Raw genomic sequence first — 23212 nt, 5'->3', positions numbered from 1 at the left:
AATTGCTTTGCAATGCATGATTACGTTGTGAGATTGCAAAAAGAAGTCACGCGCATTGTTGGCCTCACGTGCGTTTTTTACGCTTGCGTCGGCGGGTTACAGTTCCAGGTATTGTATTGTGATCTCGTGGTGGATAATACTTCGCGGAAACCGGGGGAAGTTATTGAATTAGAAGTATAATGCCAATGCAGTTCTGAATACATTAATCTGTTTGTATATTAGAATAAAATCCACAAACAATTCATTCGAAAGATAAAATGTCAATCAGTGATGTTTGTTACTAATTGACCCAAAAATTTTTATCAACTCAAAAATTGGGAAAAATTATCAAAAATGGCTTTGAAAGAAAATTATTGAAGTCATAAATACCTATGAGTATGGGTTCCTTCTTGAAAATTCACTCAGTAATGATTGTTTCAATGGACCAATTTTTCTAAAATTTTCACCACTAGATGCTTTCGCAGAATATTTACAAAAGATGCATAGAACAGAGCTTGAACTTTTCGGAATTATTTTTGACGTAGGATTACGTCTTTCCGGAACATATTGGGGTACAAATTGAAAATCGAAAATCGAGCACATCGTGAAAATTGTCCAATTCCAAACGCTTATTGCTCAGTCATTTAATGGTGGATTGATGAGGTTTTTTGAGTCAATCGATTTCGGCACTCCATTTTTTTTTTCAATTGAATAAAATAATATATGTCATGAAACTAACTATCGAACAATTGAAAAATCTCATCCCCTATCCTAACGGAAATACCCACTTCTGATTGGTCGAAATTGACGACACATGCGGAAGCTTATGTACGTACAATTGTTGGTCATTTATTTCCTGATGGATTCACGAGTTTTTTGCATCAATCGATCTGAGCACTCCATAACAATTCATCACAATGAATAAAATAATATATCATATGAAACTAACTATCAAACAATCGAAAAAACCCCAAACGGAAATACATCGTTCTGATTGGTCGAAATTGAAGATACGGAGAAATCGGCATTACAAATACATCAAAGTAGAGAGAGCTTTTGTTCCCACCGAAATGTGTTCCCTAACAGAGATTTCTAAATCAAGGTGCTTAGGGAAATCGGCATTGCAAACATATGCAAGTTGGGGATATTTTTATATTGCAAGTAAGGTTAGAGATACGATTATTCCTAGCAAATCTATATAAATAAAAGTGATTTGGTGTTCGTTCCTTACGATTTAACTCAAGAACGAAGTAACGGATTTAACAGTCAGTATCAGAATTGATGCATCTTAGTCTGCGTCAGGTGTGTATACCAAAAAAGTCATGAAAACCATTCGGAAAGTTGGAAAATTTGAAAGTAATTTTTTTAACAAATTTTGTATGGAAGTTGAAAAACTGGAAAGTCATTTTTTTATTTTTTTTATTTGATATGAATAGTCAGTATCAGGTTTGATGGGTCCTAGCCTGCGTCAAGTTTATATATCAAAAAAGCCTAAAATGAGATTGTACAGAATTTTCCATTTCGGGCTTCCGAAAGTATACAGCCCTGCGCTGACAACCGTTTGACATAGCTGTCAACCAAAGCGTTAGTTGAATGTCTGCCATTTTACAATATGGATCGTTTTAGCATCGCACAACGTGTTAATTTTGTTAAATTATACTATAAAAATGATGAAAAACCGGCAAATGTTTTTAGAGCATTACGGACGGATTTTGGTCGTCATGGACGGCCTACAGAGCACACAATCGCTAATGTAGTGCATTAATTCGAACAAACTGGATCCGTAGCGGATACTGTGAAACCTGTGCATCATCGTAATGTGCGTTCGGCCGAAAATATTGCTGCTGTTGCTGCCAGAGTGGAGGATGACCCTAATGTTTCGATTCCACGGAGTGCTCAGCAATTGGGCTTGTCAAATACATCATTGTGGCGAATTTTGCATTTGGACTTGCACATACATCCATATAAAGTCCAACTGGTACAAAAATTAGAGCGTGGTGACCATGGAATGCGTTGGGCATACGTCGATTGGGTGAACGAACAACAGCAGCAAAATGCTGAATTTTCGCATCAAATATTCTTCAGCGATGAGGCACATTTCGAGCTCGGTGGCTATGTGAACACCCAATATTTCCGTATATGAGGCTCAGAAAATCTACACGTGATTGTTGAGAGGTCATTGCATCCGCCAAAAGTCACTGTTTGGTGCGCATTATGGTCTGGTGGAGTCATCGGGCCGTATTTCTTTGAAAATGAGGACGGCGAGACGGTAACTGTGAATGGTGTGCGCTATGGCCGCATGTTAACTGATTTTTTTTTGCCACAAATTGAAGATATGGATACGGATGACATGTGGTTTCAGCAGGACTGCGCCACGTGCCATACAACACGACCGAATATGGCCATATTGCGAACGAAATTTGAGGGACGCATAATTTCGCGTTTTGGTGATGCCAATTGGCCATCCAGATCATGCGATTTGAACCCGCTAGACTTTTTTTTGTGGGATTATGCGAAAGCCCGTGTCTATGCCAACTCTCCGCAAACTCTTGAACATTTGAAAGACAACGTTCGTGAAGTTATGACCGAGATACCGCCCCATATGTGCCGAAAAGTCATCGAAAATTACCTGTTCCGGATCAAGGTGTGTGAGGAAGCCCTAGGTGGACATTTGAATGATGTTGTATTTCACACATAATGGCATAAACCAAACTTTAATTTGAAATAAAAGTTTCATCGAAATTCGAATTCTAAGTGTGTTTTATTTCAATTTACTTTCGGAATTTAAAGTTGGAAAACCCTGTATATCACGAATATAGATCACGTACAGAAAAATAATTTCTGTATGGACTTGAGTGCTCGAAATTATTTAAATGAAAATATCAATTTTAGTGGGACGAAGTTCGCCGGGTCAGCTAGTAAAATTTAAATTCAGATCTTTAATGTTGGTAGCTTCGTGAAATTTCACATCAATGACCGATCGTGTATTGTGAAACACTTAGCACAAGTAATATACAGTTATTTATGAAAAATGCAAGTCTAAGACGGGCACTACAAAATGGCGGATTACATATTTTCTTATATGGGTATCTAATATGAGTATCTAATCAATATGGGTATCTAATGAAAGTACTTAACTAGTAGAATACAGTTATGTATGAAAAATTCAAATCCAAAATGGCCACCACCATAAATTTTTTTCACAATCCCATCAATATGGGTATCAAATGGAAGGGCTTGACTAGTAGAATACAGTTATTTATGAAAACTGCAACTCTAAGATGGCGGCCACTACAAAATGGCGGATTACCTATTTTCTCAGAACCCCATCAATATGGGTATCAAATGAAAAGGCTTGACTAGTAGAACACATTTATAATGAAAAATGCCCAAAAATGTATCAAAAGAAAGTTCTCGACTAGTAGAACATAGCAGATAATGAAAAATCCAATTTCAAGATGGCCGCAGCCCCCAAACAACTAATTACGTTTTGAATGGTTTCATTAAGCTTGACCTGTTTCTATGTATGTTTGAATGTTTGTTGGGTTGTCCCACATTAATAGAAAATTGACCCCGTTCCTGTTGAATGATTGATCTGAAATTTGGAACATACATTTAATTCTACTGCCATTATAAAATTCCCCTCCCCTCAATATTGGTATCAAATGAAATGATTTGACTAACAGAATACAGTACAGGTCGGCCTCGATTATATACAGATTTCATTATATGTGATTCGATTATATACAATTTTGGACTCGATTATACTCATTTTGGAAAAAGAAATGTAACCTTTCAATGTTAAGGTGAAGTTCAAGTAACTATTACATGTACAGTGGCGTATAAATAATCGTGATTTTTGAAGATTTTGCTTGAATTTTCAACAGGAATTGTTTATATCGATATTGCAGTTAAATTAAGAAAGATAAAAATTGAGCGTCAAAGAAAAAAAAAAAAGACGGGTGGGTAATGTCGGGGACATAACCGGAGTGACGTAGGACTATACAAAGGGGACAGCTTTTGTTAAATATATATTTTAAATATATTGTTTTGGATTGGATTAGTTTACTGTTTACTCTGGATTAGTTTACTGTTTACTCTTTATGAACATGTTGATGGTTCTGAAAAGAACCTTTGGTGTTGTGTTTTTGTTATCACTCGATATTCCTATCTTGTTCGGTTAAACCTTCCTGTTTAGCTATTGCGTTTGCCACTCGCCATAGCTTTCACAGTTGAAAAATTTCTTCCCATCCAGCTTGTGACATGTTGTTCAGTAAATTACATTTAATGCGACGTGCCGGACAAACACTTTGCCATTCACTGAAACTAATTGTTGCCTTGATGAGCGCCGAACCGAAGCTGCTCTGTTCTTGATGCGGGTTTTCTGATTGTCGTGAGCAGCTTTGCAAGCCAACTCGAGCACTCCGACGGCCGAAAATCTATAATCGCTGTTAGGTATACTGGTGCTCCAGCACCAATCCGTTCAGCCTAGTTACCCTTGCGGAGCAATCAGTGAATGCGACCAACAGGGAACTGGAGACCTGCACGGTTCGAGTGAGACTTTGCCTTTCCCTTAACTTGTCCTCCTTTGTTACCTCCACGGGTTTACGGTTTGAAAGAAAATAAGATATTTTTTGGGGTCTGCGCGTTTTATACTCTAGCGGTACACACTCACAGGATAGGGACAAATCGGCAGACTCAGCCAGAGGGGCGAGCCCAACGAGACGAACAAATGAGCGTTAAAAGGGAGCGATGGCAAAAAAATACATTCATTACGATTTGTTCGCTCATTGGATTCACATGCAGGCTAAAAAGGGTCCTTTTCAGGATCACACAATTATCTTCAATCTAAAGGGTTTATTGTTTTGTTATCACTCGATATCCCAATCTTGTTCGGCTAAACCTTTCTGTTTAGCGATTGCGTTTGCCACTCGCCACAGCTTTCACAGTTGGAAAATTTCTTCCCATCCAGCTTTGTGACATGTTGTACAGTAAATTACATTCAATGCGACGTGCCGAAGCGCCACTCAGTGTCGCATTGGAGGCGATTTTAACCTGTAATTGAACATTTGCGATGACAGTGGTACAGTGTCGACTTTCAATGTGGGGTCATAATTTGGATATCTATGTTTACAAAAATGTCCAACTAAATAAGTCGCATTACATGTCCGTCCAATTAGCTAAATGTCGAACTAATAGTAAATTACTGTATTTTCAATCTGGAAACAATTTAAGAATTGGTGAAAATTGAATAATCAGGAAAGTCCCCAACTATCAATAAGCTCAGAACAACTGCCAAATTCACATACTCATCAGATCCTGGCAAACAAATTATGAAAAAATCAATTTGTGTTTTATTATTATTTTGGATAATGTTTTAGAAAGCATTGAACTGTATTTCCTAAACTCTTTTTTGGAAGGTTTAATGGCCCTGAAAAGCGCCTTGTTTTATGGAATGGTTCCAATTTAGAAAACTTAGTACTCGTGGTTTTGAAAAAAACCATTTCGAACGCCCTTGATGCCGCCTTGTTCTGGATTTGCCACCAAAGCAGTTTGTATAAAGAACAAACTTTTTTCTTCTGCTACCTGATGCCGTTTTGCGATTGCTTTTGCCACTCGCCACTCGCTGCAACTGCCTGTTGTCTTGATGTCCACCGAACCGAATGTGTTCTGTTCCGAATGCGGGTTTTCTTATCATCGCGAGCAGCTTTGCCAGCTAACTCGATCACTTCGGCGGCCGAAACTATATAACGCCGGCTAGGTGGACTGGTGCACTGGTACTAACGCGCTCGGCCTAGCTACCCTTGCGGGGAACTTCAGATCAACACGGTTCGAGCGGGATTTTGCCTTTCCCTTCACTTTTCCTCCTTTACCATGTCCAGACATGGCTGCTTGTGTTGGTTTGTTGATGTGTTGTGATGCGAACCGATGTGGTGTACGGTTTGAATGAGAATGACCGTTACGGCAGCGGAGTGGGGATTTTTAAGCTGACTGGCTGGCTCGAAAATTACGCATGTGTGAGACTGCGACCAATGTTTCGTTAATTTTTTTCTTTTTCCTTTCCAATCGTGCTTCATTCTATTTCGCTGCTGCTCTGGTTGCCCGTTTTGGTCGGTACGATTTGAGGAGCACAAAATGGACCAATCAAAAATGGGCACATAGTGCATTTTGACAATGCTTGATATTTCACAATTATTCAATTATTTATCTCAAGAAAAATGAAATGTTATTCGTTATGATAGATGCGTAGATATATTTCCTATCAATTGATGCAAACACCTTTGCGATCTATTGAGAAATGCTCGAGTTATAAGCGTTCCAAATCTTGCATTTTTTCCTACTTCTTCAGTGCCTAGATTTCCATTTCACCCCCTATATCTTCCGGTTAGACGTAGTCCTACGTCAAAATTATGTAGCGGTTAAAGCACTCAATTTAATTGATAGAAACAATCTTGTTTAATATAAAATTTTAGGATGAAGTTAATAACACATTACACATGTTTCACTTCCGAAATGTTATTAAAATTCACTAAATTAGTTGTTCCACTACTATATCCTGTACTAAATTTTCTCATCTTTCAAATGAAAGTATCAGAATCGTCTTCCGTAGCGTACTTTTTAATGTAGAGCCAGTATGAAGCAACAGAGTCCGAAACAATAAAAAAGTTCTGTAGCTCTGTCATTGTTGAAATTCGAACATATGCGTAGGAGGATTTTTTTCATCAAATATGATCGTCTATCACCTCCTGAGAGAATCTGGATAAATTATTTTTTTTCATGTGAGAAAGGTGTTTTCTGGCTTTAAGGGGATGAATCAAAAATCAAATTCCTCTTTTTTTTCAACAAACGAAAAATACATACAAAAAAACAAATAAAGAAAAATAAATTGTTTGTTTCGATTATCCGGAGGATTCGATTATCCGGAGTGGAAAAAAAAACAATACTCCGGATAATCGAGTCCGACCTGTATTTCAATTTTCATAAATACAAAACCAATTTGTGTTCCCCTCTCGAGAACGAATCGTCCGGTTTAAGCTATATGTTTTGTTTTTTTTTGTTTTTTACCCAAGGAAAGTTCATACGGCGAGAAAAATTAGGAATGTGAAGAAATATTCGAAAAAGTGATTTCCCATATACTCCACATATTGTATTAGGTGCCGTTAGTCCAATTCAAATTTGCATTGAGGTATATAGCATCATGTTACGTTGGGTTTGAAGCGAAAATGGAAATGGGTTGAGTAAACACTCAGAAAATAAAAATTATAATAGAAAATTACCTTTTCTACTTAAAATTTTTTTTCTATAATAAAGTAACCTGTTTTTACTGATGAAAAAAATTGATAATTGTAGCGGACCGAGCGTCCAAGGCACTTTCTTTTATGACAAAATAACAACACTTTTTCCTGTTTCCGTCAGGAGGCACGTTTGTCCTCCCGCGTAGCTGACGATCGACTCCCTTTTGCTTTATTTTTTATCCTTCTCCCTACTTTCATGGAGGATGTACAGTGCTCTAAAAAAACTAAAACTATCTTATTCGCTACGTGCCACGAGTTTTGGGTTTTTTTTCCATTAGTATGGAAGATTCCAACAATCCTATTGGAAAATCATTGGTTGGATTTTCCCTATCTCTAGTAGGAATGTTTCCCATTAAAAAAGATCAATTCTTATTATACATATATCCTATGACATGCTTCTTCAGTAAAATTCTACCTCGGGAAACCAATGTCAGGTCACTGCATAATTGTGTTCGACATTGATAATTGCCTTATATTACATTGGTGAGTTTTTTTTTCTTTATTTCATCCATACAGAACACAGGAGGCATCTCGTCAAGGGCTACAGAGGGCGGTTCTCATCATATTTCATTCCACTTCGGCATCTATCTATATATAAATATCCATTCATTGAGAATTGACTAAGATGCAACTTCAAACATATGATTACTGAAACCAACAGTAGTCCTACGCCAACCTTACGGTTGTATCACAAATATTTTCTACCCCTATATTTCTAAAGTTATTAAAATTGTTGTTCAACGTATCTTGGTATTCGATGGATTACTTGACAACGGTTTTTTTATTTTTGATGTTGGCCCAGTTGGCGCAAAACGTTATGATTACGCCTGCTTTGCCATGGCGTCGACTCTCGATGTGTGCCCAGGGTTGCCAACTATTATTTACAAAAATCGGGAAGAATAAAAATAAAAATCAGGAAGCAACCAGGAGAGTTCATATTGGGTTGTCCAGAAAGTTCGTATCGTTTTTGAGAAAACAATGCATCATTTTTATAGGCAGATACATTTATTCAATTTTATGTGCACTGTTTTGTTCCACGATTTTCACCATCTTTTACGCAACTTGTAGGATGGCACATCCCAGTCAGATTCAAAAATAATTTGTCGTGTTGTTAAAGAGATATGAAGTTTGGCGTTGCCCTGATGGAACACGACTTCTATCCCATTAACTAACATTTATCCCGGATCATTGTCTCTAATTTGTTGTGAGCAGTACATGTAGGAATTTATCGACTGTTTGCTTGGTAGAAGCTAACAACAAAGAGTTCCTTTCCGTCTCACCAGATACAGGGTATGACATTATATGGGTGAACACCGGATTTGAGGAGTGTTAATGGAGGTTCATTTCGCTTACCCCAATTGTTTTACCGTGGAACATTCTTGTTTTTTCCTTCTTTATTTATTATAGCTCAAGAGGATGATGAGCCATCATCTTTCAACTAGATAGATAGATTATTACTGACTTAAAACTTATGACTAACTAATATTTTTAACTATGATCTGATCTCAACGGGTACTCAGTTCTGCCTGGGTAGGAAAGGAAGAGGAAATGGGCTAGTAGATGATTTGGGTAAGAGAAGTGGCTAAATAATAACATTAGCGCTTCTTGAGAAGACCTATATGAGGAACATTAGATTAACACGTTGACTGCCATGTCAGTCATCGGTGACTGACACCGAGTTTTCGCTCAGGCTGCGTCAGTCACTGGTGACTCATGCTATTTGCTAGAATATTTTCTAGAATACACCAATACTATTTACAAAATGGTTGTAGCGTAGATCAAAGTTATTTTATCGTTGTGCAGCTGACAACAGATTTTAACATACGTACAAATATCTGATTTCCAAAGGAACCATATTATTGAAGTCTATGGTAAGAAACAGTGAAGATGGATGCGATCATCCTCGATTTTCATTATATTTGTTTAACATGGTTGTTGCAACATTCTAGAATGCGATGATTTTCCATTAGAATTCAGCAATACTTTTCCAGCTATAAATAAACCACTCAATCAATCATTGCTAAACATAGCTTCCTGAATCTTCACAACTAACGGTCTACGAATTATGCTCTCCGGAATGATGCGTAACAATCAATAAAGAATTTCAATCAGTGCTCTACGTCGTTCTTTGTACAAACAGCGCACTTTGTCCCACGGACTGGTCAAAAATTGGCAAATAAATCGAGTGCCGAAAATGCGTAACAGCAATGGGTGTCGATGTCTTGCTGCTGCCAGTTAGCGAACCAATTAATTTCAATCAACGCGAGTCGCACAATTTTATTCGGGAGATGATGTGTTGTGGGATTGATTTTTCGTGACAAATGACGACCATTTATGATACGCCAAACTTTGATTGTTTTGATTCTCGGAAGCGTTTTAAAAACGCAGACGAAAAATTGTCGTCTGCGTCACATTGAAACATAGCATGTTGAAATAAGACCCTTTTTTTCCCTAAAATATTTATTTTTATCTATGCTTGTTCGTTTACGATTATGGGTTACCTTAATTGGTTACCTTAAAGCAAGCCGTAGGAGCTCTTTGTATATTGTTTAATACGTCACACATCAAGTGATTTCACTACTCTGCTGAGCGTTCTAGCGCCCTGTTCGATACTAGGAGGTAGTACTAGAGGATATCGACGTGAGCAGGAGTCAACAATCCCCTCGCAGCATTGATTCGACAACCTTCTAGTAAACAATATTGGAATACACAAAAACATCGGCTCAGGAGAGCGAAATAGATTGATATAAATGTATAATGTATTGTGGATGTCTGAAACCTCTTCATGTTGAAAAATGAGAGATTACGTTCCCAACCACCAAGGCAAAAGGTTGTCATTATTGTAAAATTATACTATTGTATAGTATAAGTCCAATAAATGTTATTGTAAATTGCGTAAAAACAGCGGAATCTGAAATGGGTCAATTTCGTTGCATCTTAGTAGTGCTTCGCTGATGGAAATTCGGTTAATCAGGCTCCTTTACGTTCATACATGTGGCATCCTAACATCGAGTTTCTCTGCGTAGCCGACATTTTCAATAGACTCCAAAATATCTCATGAAGAATTGAAATGAAATAAAAGCTTGCAGCAGCTGGTCTTGCTCGACCAATTGCCAAATTTCATCGACTTTTTCACTTTCAGTTTTTAGTCGACCAACAAGAGCGGACCGATTTTTGACATCAACATTTCCTGAATTCACTCACAACATCCGTATCGTAGATTTTTTCCACAAATTATCAAAATTTATTCACGAATGAAGGAATTAGATTTTTCCCAGTATCGGATAAATTCTCTTCTGTTGAAACTCAACACAATATCTGTCATAATGAGTATAACACAAGAGTCGAGACGCGTGAACTTTGTCTGATATAGTGATTGAAAACAGCATGAGCGAATTTCGAAAAGCTTGCATTCGGGCATTATCATTACTGTCAATAATTCCATGTGATTATCACGAACGTTAAGTTGATCTTGCACATATAAATAGTGGTGTATGCAATTTCGCGCAATCGTGAGTAGTTTCATAAAACGCAGCAAGAGTTATTCTATACATTCCATTGCGGAAGTCGCCAAGAACAAGACTTTCGTGTGATGAATTGCCATTCATTACCATTAATCGATTTCACTCTTGATTGGTGACGTTAAATTTTATTTTTTTATTTTCACTTCATGGCAAGCTGATGTTGATGTTCATTCCACTGGGGTTCATTGATAGTGGTGTTTCATATTCATCGACTCTCGCTTGAGCAGTAGGTTATCAATACAAGGAAGGCAGAAATTCGCAGAATTCGAATGTCGTGAACGTGAATAATTTCAGCACTGTTCTGTAGTAAAAAATTCGAGGGGTTGTATCCGAGACACGACCGCCTAGGACGTAGGACTACGCAATCTTTTTTTTAAATTTTTTTGATTTATAATTTCGGATAATATTTGCGAATACGTCGAAATTTCATAAATAACTCTTTAGTAAAAACCTCCGGGGACCCTGAAAAGATTTGTGGTTCTGTAGAATCATTTCGAGAGCAACGATTCTTTCTTGCCCTTGCGAGAACAATACACTAATTGGTCATATGTCGCAATTTGTGTATTGTTCTCGCAAACACAGTTGCAGCGATAAAAATGAAACATCGCGAGAATGACTGTTTATGAGAAATCGTTTCTCGATTCTCGGTCAAAACAGTCAACAAAGCTAGGAGCCGAACAGAGCCGATGCACACGAGATCAAATACGAATGGCAACTAGAAGTATCGAAGGTGTGCTATACACATGTTCTATGTTCTATGTTTCGCGCAACACAAGAGCAGAATAGGCGACCTTTGTAGTTTTGGGCACAGAAAGATTCTGAGAATTTTCCTCAGAGGAGATGCAATACTTATACGCTAGCGACAGCTTACCTTCCATGCAAGGGTGGAATTTACTTCGCAAATATTCCCTTTTCGCTATCCCCCTTCGTTGTTTCTATTCTAGCGGCCGCATAATTTGCCCGTTATTGACAACTATGTTCGGGAAAGCTCACAAAAGGACAGAACAAATGTATGGGGAAATGGAATGCTTCCAATTTTCATCAATATGATTTTAAATATACAGACTATGGGATTGTAATGTATAGCATATCAAGCAAATCTTAGAAAATTAGAAAATCGGTATGAAAAATCGTTAAAATCCGTTCGCAGCAAAAATAGCTATTAACGTTAACTTCATTTCATAAAAAGGTGACCTGTTTTCTGGGTTGGCACCCTTAATGTAAGACGTAGTCTTACGACAAAAAGCATCATATAGCGTTATTCTTTAGAAATTTCACTCATTTTATAATTACAGTAGAATGTTCAGGTCGTAATATAACTTTTGACATGGTTTGTGAGTTCGAAAATTTTGTACACAAACATTAAAAATGAAATGTCATCTTTAAGGCGCGCGTTCTTTTGGCACAGTTGGATAGGTGTTGCTCGTTATATGATTACCAACACCATCTAGTTTTCAAATGACCCTATAGTAAAAATATTCGCAATATTTATGAAAATCACAACATCAAAATTCCATATTGGACAACAAACGCGCACGCCAAGAAAATTTGGTATCTACATAAAGTAGCGTTAATCTACGTATATATGATGCGCGTACAACGAAGGTAGCATTCCTGGGAAGCATCCCAACATTCACAGCACTGAATGGAATGTGGTAAAGGAAAGTGCATCGGATAGGGTGGCTGAATCGACAAATAGGTGGCAGAACAACGGTTTTCAGAACTATCTCGCTCATTTCATTCAATGCTGCTTGCAAGCTCAAGATCAATGTCGAACGCGATAATTCTTTACGTCTGAAAGCATGTGTTAAACAAACTAGGTTAATTTCCACGCGAGTGTACCATCATGAATCTTAGTATTCGCTATCGGTACGCTAATGTTTTCCCACAATGTTATTAATAGCAACATAACACAGTGTCTCCACTTCAGCGCTTCTATCGTCGATTCTCGCAACCCGAGCGCTACAAAGAAATTTGAACATAAACAATCCGCCTCAGTCCGCCTCTTTTGCCAGCCATCCCAAGCTCGAGCGTATCTCTGTTGAATTGGATATCATACGTTTACCGCCAAGCATGTGCAACCATTCCCACCGCCAGGTTGACTCAAAACTTTCCATGACATCACAGATTCCGAACCACACCGATTGACCTGGCACAACCACAGCTGCAGCGGTTCCAACTGGTGCGACATGAAACATACGCGGCTTGGCCCCGGTACGGTACATACTTGTCTCGAGCAGCCGGCGCCGGCCGGTATCAATCGTCGTTTGATGCTCCCTCCGATTGTTTGTATCCTCGGGGATGTTGCGTAGAGAGGCTCAGTGTAACACTAACGGTGCAATACGGCACCGAGAATGAGTGGCCTTATGGGTGCTTCTGTGTTAGTGGTTGGATATAAATGAAAAGCTCTCCATTGCGTGATTTGATGGTATGAACATTGCGCAGATCTGCTGAGCGCGCGGGAGAGAGCTTTCATGTTTTTAGTACAACATATACCCCTGAATGTATGTGAAGCGTTACTAGCTCGATAAACGGAAGCGGACCCATCTCAGAACTTCATTACTTGAATATTGCGAACACAAAATAATGAAATATGGTGCGTTCAATTCTGGGTACTCAAACATTTCGAAACAATGATTTAAATCTTTTGAAAGCATCCTTTTGTTTCATAAAATAGCAATTCGCGATAACGGTGTTAACACGTTAAGCCCCTCCCCACTGTTCTTGCTGTGCTTTTTGTCCAGCTCGCACCAAGAACGCTAGCAAAATATTGGTGTCGGCTCCCAAAGATATTTTCTTTATAAAATAGAAGGGTCTGAGCCTAGAGGCACAGACGGAAAGTTGACGTAGGACTTTGAAGACAATTGCTTTTGGATTGAGTTTATGTAGCTGTACAGAAATCCGTAAATTCGATTTATTCAATACTCTAAACAGAACAAGTTCTGGACCTAGAAACCCGTTTCGAACTGAACTGAAATTTGGAAGGGTTATAAGAGGTATATCGATAGAAAGAATCCTAAACAAATCCTAAGGTATATCGATAGAAAGAATTAATTTTGAATACTACTCTGAAAGGTAAAAAAATAACGAATTTTCTTGATTTTTTTTTCCGAATGTTGGGATTAAAGTTGAATGTTGGGGTATTTTGGTGATTGGTTAAAGTATATTCGAAGATGTATTTTTTATTTCCTGGATGCCAATATAGTGATTGTTATGCTGTTGCGGCTGGACAAATGAATTGAAAAAAATGCATTAAATTAAACATTTACAGCTTTGCCAAAAATTTAATTTACTTGCAAAATAAGCATTATTACATTTTGCTTGTGAATGATAATATCGTTGGAGAAACATACCTTTCTTATTCTCCAAATTGTTTACTTCTTTTAATATCATCACTGTTTGTGTTATAATAAAAAAAAACCCTATTCAATGGTATATAATATAATATATATAGAAATAACGATTTTGCGTACTATGCATTGGAAATCCCTCAATTTTCCGTTGCAATTTTCGTAGAGTGACCCCCTTATATAGAAATCAAAAAAGTAGTCCTGCGTCAAAACTTTCGACAATGTTCCATGTTTTTCATCAGTTAGTATTGAGTCCAATTTGACGTTTGCCAGGCGTCCCATCCTGCTGTTGAATAACGTGTTGATCCGTAGAAAAGTTGGCATTCACTCTCAGCTCCCTTACCCCTTCTGTGAACAAGAGACAATTTACTCTGGGTGTGGTAGATGCATGCGAACTATTTTGTATCATCCTCTGCATTAATGATGCAGAAATATTGACGTCATTAGGCATTTTCACGATTGAATGTGCTGGATAACGGAAAAATCTTTGATCTGAACGTCCGAACCACCTTTGGTGTCTGCATAGATCGTGACAGTCCTCTTCCGAGCATTCGGGGCTGAATACCATACCGTAAACAAATTTAGATGTGGTAGATAGTGGTTAAATGGCATACAACAACCTCTGCAATCACTTATGGCGTTCTACGGACATGCAGCAGACTGGTAATCATTTTTCATCGTAGATTTTCATAAGATAACAATGAAATAAAAATTCTCAAGAAAATGACATAATATCTCAACTCATTTTTGCTTTTCATTGACTCACCCTAATCAAATGGAATTATACCTTTGCGGTTGTTTGTCTGCTCTCAGTCACCACAGCAAGGTGTCATACTAAATGCTTTATTCAACAATGCAATGGTTTACATTTATTCTAAACAAATTTAAATGTCTAGAGAACTTTTTCACAAATGTATAAGGAGTTTCTATGAAAAATAGGTAAAGGTACTCGGTAGAAACAAAATATTATTAGCGTGGAAAGTTGAGAGTAAAAAAAATTGAAAATTTAACAAAAACATGAAAGATTTCGAACGTTCAGAAATCCATTGGAAATTTGGAAATATTGGAAAAATTTCTACGCATCTATTAGAACAGAGAAAACTATGCTTTTTAGAAACAAATTATTTCATATTTGAAAGATAACAAACATTATTTAGTTCAAATTATCATGTTCTTATTATACGAGGGTCTTTCAAAAAATAAGTTTAAGTGCCTCAGAAATTGGTCTTTTCAATACAAAGAAAAAAAAAAGAAAAAAAAAAGAAAGCATAACTTTCGTCCGTTGTCATTTTGCTTTCGTGTGGATTGTTCGCTTAGAAAATTAATATTGCAGCAAGTTCTAATGTTAGCAGATTTTTAGCCTAGTATATCCCCAAAATATCTGTGAATGTTTCGTATTGATACGTTCAGCCGTTTTTTAGCCGATCGATCAAAGTTTGGAGTAAATTAGAGGACTACTTCATCGCGTATTGTACTAGAAACACATATTTCGATGCGTTCTCTCAAAAGACATCACGTGTATACGTGGGAATGCATATGTATACGTGTTAGTATCATCACTCTGTGTAATCCTCGTACATAATGTATTTTTGGCGAGTGTATTTTCGCTTGAACACATTGTTATAATATAAATTTATTATCAGACATATATTTCGTTCAGGACTGTTTCCCCATTTGCAACAAAAAGTGTTACTCTATTACATTGACTACCAATCAGATACGAAAAAGGTTATTTTCATTCATAATTTTTATTTTTAAACTGTGCTCATTCTACCTGAAAATCCATTACAGGTTCAAGTTAGAACACACAAAGTTCAATGCTGTCAAAGTGATTTTTGTTCGCATCACAAAAACGGTTCACGGAAAAAATCGTTCCAGAAATCAACTGTAACAGAAACAACCGCTCAGAAAAAGTGCAAGATTACAAGTAGGCTAGGAATGATCTAACACGGAAAAACAACATGGGTATAAGAGGGTCTGTGAAACCGTGCGCGAGTGTATGAGTTATGATTTTGCGCGCTAAATGTCCAAATCCGAATACATACCTATAATTGTGGGAATTTTATGGTGCAATGGTTTTGAATTGAAATAAATGATAGGGTATTTGACGTTGATTTTTTTCCATTCGAAAATCCGATCTTGGTTTGTCTACCTTTTTGGTATTTGTTTTCAGTTATTCAAATGTTTCCAAACATATAAATAAAATTGTCTTTTTCATTATTCACAGTGGTTTCATAGATTATCTTTAAGGATTCACATGTCCACCTTCTATTGGTGTCAAAGCGCCCCTCATTTGAGCAAACTTTTAATCAACTACCAGATGATTATTTGGTACGTATTCAGCTTTATTATTTTTTTTTTTTATCTTCGCTTATTTTTCGTCGGCCTATTTCCGCCACTTCAGTGCCAATCACCGACATCAGGGAGGCGACTCCACCTGTTCCTACCTATCAGACTCAACAACTCATGAGCCGGGCCAACTTCTTTTACTTCCCCTCCGAAGGAAGACGTAACCAGAGATTTTTCGCCTCAGAAAATCCCAACGACGCCAGCTGGGATTGAACCCGGGCCGATCGGATTGTGAGGCTGTTACGCTAACCACACAACCACTGGCGCCGTCAGCTTTATTTTGGATTATAACATTTACAAATATTTTAAAGATTATGGTTGCACACCTCTTGTATCAGATTTATATATCTTAATTATGTAATTGATGCATCTCGATGACCTCAAATCTGATAATGGTTTGTCCGATACGCTAATGTTCGTTTGTCCACATGATTACTATGGCAGCCGCTTGGTGTGCTGCAGTTTGTTTATGGTATCCTTCGCACGTAGCAGATATAGCGTTTTCTCTGTGTTGAATGCTGTTCACTGTTGAAATGCCCATTAAAAGGCAATATTCTGAAAAAAGCCTAAATTATGAATGGATCAATATGATGACATTAAACTCAAGCAATGAGAAATGCAACATCTACATGAAAATTCAAATTTTTCCATTAAAAAATGGTAATTTCTAAAACCGGACAAATCATGATCATTTCTCGGACAAACCATGACCATGTTTTGGCTTTTTTGAAATGCAAAAAATTGAAATAATGTTTTTGACGTAGGACTACGTCTTACATTAAGGGTGCCAAATCAGATAACAGGTCACGTTTTTATGAAATAAAGATAACGTTAATAACTATTTTTGCCTTGAACGGATATTAACGATTTGCATACCAATCGAATCGGAAATTTCCTAAGATTTGTTTGATATGCTATACATTACAATCTCTTAGTCTGTATATGGTTTAAATTGATGAAAATTGGAGGCATTCTCATTACCCCATACATTTGTTCTGTTCATTTGTGTGCTTACCCAAACAGAGGTGTCAATAACGGGTAACTTATGCAGACGCTAGAATAGAAACAATAAAAGGGGATAGCGAAAAGAGAATATTTGATAGGCGATACACGGAAGATGCATCTCGTTAAATACTCAGTGCAATACGTGCATTGATAAAAAGAAACAAATTGCAACAAATTACCAATTAGTGTGTTGTTATCGCAAAGGCAAGAAAGAATCGTTGCTTCTCGAAATGATTCTACAAAACCACGTGAGCCATTAAACCTTTTCAGGTTTCCCGAAAATTTTTACTAAAGAGTTATTTATGAAATTTAGACGTATCCGCAAATAATATCCGAAATGATAAAGCAACAAATAAAAAAAAAAGTAGTCCTACGTCCTAAGCGGTCGTGTCTCGGATACAACCCCTCGAATTTTTTCGTCAAAGCAATAACTTATCTTTGTACAAAATTTATTGGAGTTTTTAAAACTGCCTTTAAATTTGGGATACTATCATTACATATTGAATTATTCATCATCAAGAGTGAAGGAGTAATTTTTCATTCAAACAGAAATATCTCTGTAGAGAAAGGTCCTACAGGAACGTTCAAGGTACCAAATAAATGCTGATTGATAAGGTTAATAGGATTTGCTATTGAGGTAACGTGCATTTATGGCTAAAAGTGCGAAAGGCCTCCACGCGATGGTATGTTCATTCTACAATATGCATCGCGAGGTTGTAGTTAAACACTTTGTTTTGATGGGTTACAGTCGGTTAAATATTTTTGAGATTATTTTCTTCGTTAAGACATGGTAATTGAAGGCCGGTTGAATGACGCGAACGAACACGAAAATCTTTTTAAAGTGAAGTTATGTGTTTATTTTTTTGTATTTTTCAACTAGCTGACCCGGTGAACTTCGTCCCACCAACAATCGATATTTTCATTTAAATAATTTAAATAATTCGTGGAAAATCATTTCTTTGTAGGCATATAAACTTGATGCAGACCAAGACCCATTAAACCTGATACTGACTGTTAAATCCGTTGCTCCGTTCTTGAGTTAAATCGTGGGGAACTGACACCAAAGCATTTTTATTTGTTTAGATATACAAAAATTACTAAAAAATGACTTTCCAAATTTCCAAATTTCTAAAACTTTTTTGACATATAAACCTGACGCAGACTAAGACGCGTCAATTCTAATACTCAAATCATCAAATTTGCGAAAAAATGACTTTCGAGTTTTCCAACTTCCACACAAAATTTGTTAAAAAATGACTTTCAAATCTTCTAACTTTCCGAATGGTTTTCATAATTTTCTTGGCATATAAACCTGACACAGACTAAGACGCACCAATCCTGATACTGACTGTTAAGTCCGTTGCTCCGTTCTTGAGATAAATCGTGAGGAACGGACACCAATACATTACTTTTCCTAGCATTCTTTATTGTCTAGCTTTTTAAAAACACTGGAATCAAAAATAATTTTTTATGCGGGGCCGGAAATCTCGCCTGGTATTACAACGGTGCTTATACACTGTTTGACCAAGGCCAAATATTTGACACTTTTTGACAGATAAAATTTGACCAACGAGTACTAATCAAATATATTTGACACAAAACACGAGAAGTAAATATTCAGTTATAGAATGCTAAATTTCATTTTCGATCTGTTCGTCAAATCTGTCAGTACATGGTTACGTTACGTTAACTATTTGAGTCGAATTTTTTTATGTTCAATGTTCAATGTATTGTTTGCATGTTGATAATTGAACAATGACAACCAAAAATGTGTCTGTACCTAATTTAAATCAAACTTTATCTGCCAAAAAGTGTCAAATATTTAACCTTCGGATAAACACTGTACGACCACTTTAAGATCAATAAGTCATAATTAAAAAGTGACGGCTGAACAAGATGGTTGAGGAAATTTTCCATGCCAGGAACCACAGAACTATGATTATGGATGACGAGAGCTAGATGGCGTTGGATGGAAATGAATGACAGTAAATTGATTGTTATAATCCAAGATCATCTGTAACCGATGAGGTAAAGTTCATTGAACTTTCCTAGTTTCCCAAAAGGCTCTACTATGGCTAACAATCAGCGGAAAGGAAATGTCGAAATCATTTCTCCTCCGCTCAGGCCTAGCAGACAATGTCGAAACTTACAATACCATCTTTTTGCCGAAGTTGAACGTTTTATCCGGAATCATCATGCGAATGACAAAGTACTCTTTTAACCCGACCTTACTTGATTCCATTACGCAAGAAGGTCATTGGACTAAATCTCTAGATAATGTGCCCCACCTACGATCAATTATAATGTTGGTAAATCTAAGACGAAAAATCTATTCCAACCACTGTTGCTAAGGGTGCTCATACACTGTTTGACCGAAGCCAAATATTTGACTCTTTTTGACAGATAAATTTTGTCCAACGTGTACTGATCAAATATATTCTACACAAAACACGACAAGCAAATATTAAATTATTGGATGCCTAAAATATTTTTTCAGTCTGTTCTTCGAACCTGTCGGTATATGGTTAGGTTACCTTGAATATTTCAGTTGATTTTTTCCTTGTTCGGTGTTTGATATTGTTTACTACTGTTGGAAATTGAAGAGTGGCAAACAAAATAGTGTTTGTACAAATATCAAATCAAACCTTATCTGTCAAAAAATATCAAATATTTGACCTCCGGGCAAACAGTGTACGGCCACCTTAATGTTACGTCGAAATTTATACAAAAGACGGAGAAGGAGCAAAAAAAAACATTTATTTGTTAACTGCCGTTTTCTTATTTTTTAACTGCCAGAGATAAAGTGCCGGCTCTTAATTCAATTTTAAATGTGTTTAATCCATTATTTTTCTATCTTCGCTTTACGCTCACAAAACACAAAACAAAATATCGTAAACATAAGTACCGTTCTGAATCCTAATTCGGACGCTTAAGGCATATGATGCAGAAAACAGATCTAAACTTAATGCACAGGTATTATTTGGTTGATATTTTTAAGATATTATTTCAATATGGTTTTAAGCTTTCTACTTTGGTACTGATATTTGATTGAAAACATAAAAAAATCATCGAATAAAATTCTTTTCAAATGAAGCGAATAAGAATCCAAGTTCGGACACTGATTCAAATTTCGGACAGATTGAATTCAAATTTCGGACACTTTATTTTGTAATTTTTTGGACGCAAATTACATTACACTTGATTATATGCTATAGTCAACTGCGAAACACTTAGCAAGCAATCACAGTAAACTGTCAACGATGATGAGAACCAAGTAAACCATTTGTCATGACAATTGTCATGCGTAAATGCGAAAACAGAATAGAAACATACGGTATGAGGCATGATGTCGACGCCAACCTCTCTCAGTTTCTATTCTGTTTTCGCATTTTCGCATGACAATTGTCATGACAAATGGTTTGCTTGATGAGAACGGATGAAACACGGGAGAAATTTAAATATTTATTAACGGGTAAATTCTACGCGCTCACGCCAAGGAAACGTCAAACACAAACGATAATGAGTAGTGTTGTAAGATTTTTGCCGATTATGTTATAGTTCAAATGTAGTTCTCATGTGGAATGATAGTGTAACTAAGGTATTACCCTGAAGAAGCAATTGTGATATTAATTTGATAGTTATATCATCAGTGCATTAAGAATTTCAAAATATTAGAACAAAGTGTCTGAAATATGATGTTGTCCGAAATATTAGGCTGTCAAAAAAGTCCTGCAGTATTTTTTTTGAATTTTCATTTGTTCATAAAATTAGTTACAATCATCTGTTTAAAGTCAAATATGCGCCGTTTTGTTCGATGACTTGTTCCCAACGAGATGCCAGCTTCATAATACCCCTGTTATAGAAGCTCGCTTCCTTATTGGCAAAAAACTCGGATAGCCAATTTTCACAGGCCTCTTTTGTGGCTAACTTCTGACTACCTAGCTCGTTCGCCTATACGGCAGATGCAAAAGAACCTCCCATCCGAGCTCCCGGAGCTTCTGGCGCGTCACCAAAGAAGTGTGTGGCCTGGCGTTGTCCTCATGGAAGACAATGCGGCCTCTGTTTATCAAAGATGGCCTCTTCATCATGAGTGCTACCTTCAAGCGGTCCAGTTGTTGGCAGTACAGGTCCGAATTGAGCGTTTGGCCATAGGGAAGCAGCTTATAATAGATTATTCCTTGACAATCCCACCAAAAACACAGCAGAACCTGCCTGGCCGTTAATGAGGGCTTGGCCACCGTCTGAGCCGCTTCAGCGGGCTTCGAAAACGACCGTTTGCGCTTCACGTTGTCGTAAGTGACTCACTTTTCATCGCCAGTCACCATCCTCTTCAGAAACGGGTCGATTTTGTTGCGATTCACATGCGTCGATACGGTCAAAGATATTTTTTTTGCGTCAACGTGTGTGGCACCCATACATCGAGCTTCTTTGTGAATCCAAGCTTCTTCAAATAGTTAATAACGGTTTGATGACTTATCCCCAGCTCTTGGCCGATGTTACGGCTGCTACTATGCCGGTCTTTCTCGGCTAATTCAGCGATTTTGTCGCAATTTTCGACGACAGGCCTTCCGGAGCGTGGTGCATCTTCGACGATCTCTACACCAGAACGAAAACGTTGAAACCATCGTTGTGCGGTGGAAATGGAAACTGTATCGGGTCCATAAACTGCACAAATTTTATTGGCAGCTTGAGATGCATTTTTGCCTTTGTCATAGTAGTACTGTAAAATATGTCGGATTTTCTCTTTATTTTGCTCCATATTTGCGACACTATAACTCACGAACGACTTAACCAAACAAAACACTGTCAAGGACTATATTATAGCCTAAATACCTTTCCAACAAGCTATAGTATGACTCTATACAATGAATACAACTAGAACTACGCGCTTACAACGACACCTCGCGGAAATACCGCAGGACTTTTTTGACAGCCTAATATGATTCAGAACGGTACCATTTTTTGAACCCGCACATTGGTCATGGTATTTTCGTTCTAACAAAACACTTAATACACTAAAAATTCATGAAAACTCGAAAAACATACCTGCTGTTTGACGTCAGCCTTTTCATGTTTTGGTTCAGCACTGTTCGTCATCTGATTCGTACTTCTTCCGTTACACTGTTTTCAGCAGTCTGCGAACCTACCATGAACAATGGCTAAGGACAAGGTCTCTTGTAAACGTTCAACGATAGTTGCTTGGGTGATCGTGACCTTCAACGACTTGAACATGTAAGATTTATTCCACTGAAGAAAAAAAAACCGCGCTGACGCACAATTTAATCTGTTTTCGATCTACTGCTTTTTATGACTTGCTGGTGGTTCACTGGGTTGGTATAGCTATTCCGAGCGGTATGCTCACTGGAAGGTGTTTACAATGGTACTGAAATGTCCACCCCGGTGTCAATGTTTCGTCGCAAATAATGTAAATTCGCGAAACCCTCGACAGCGAGTCTAGAATCACGCCAGGAGGGAGAACATTTCAAAAGGTTAACATACAGGCAAACCCTGGTTGGTAACGTCAAAGCGCGCGAGAGCTCTGCTCCGTTACTGAATGTGCGAATGATTTGCATTGCATTGTGCGAAACTATTCTGTTTTTGTGCATTGCATTGTGCGAAACTATTCTGTTTTATGAACGAACGTAATGTGATCGTTTTATGAATTTAATCTACTCTGCACAGATTTGTATGGGGGTGAGATATGTAAAAG

The 23212-nt window shown here is 37.3% G+C and overlaps 1 protein-coding gene across 1 annotated transcript in view; it reads right to left on the bottom strand.

Moving 5' to 3' along the window:
* LOC129777971 (proton-coupled amino acid transporter-like protein pathetic) overlaps positions 1-22953 on the bottom strand; it is a 77072-nt gene extending 54119 nt beyond the window's left edge. Inside the window, exon 1 of the mRNA XM_055784584.1 lies at positions 22549-22953. Within this exon, the coding sequence (XP_055640559.1) occupies positions 22549-22599 (51 nt within the window). The 5' untranslated portion in view covers positions 22600-22953. The remainder of the gene's footprint in view (positions 1-22548) is intronic.
* Between the last annotated feature and the right edge of the window lie 259 nt (positions 22954-23212).

The sequence above is a fragment of the Toxorhynchites rutilus genome, chromosome 3, assembly GCF_029784135.1.
Source record: "Toxorhynchites rutilus septentrionalis strain SRP chromosome 3, ASM2978413v1, whole genome shotgun sequence".
NCBI lineage: Eukaryota > Metazoa > Arthropoda > Insecta > Diptera > Culicidae > Toxorhynchites > Toxorhynchites rutilus.
Note: the sequence above shows the minus strand (reverse complement) of the source record. Positions and strands in the feature narration are given on the sequence as shown.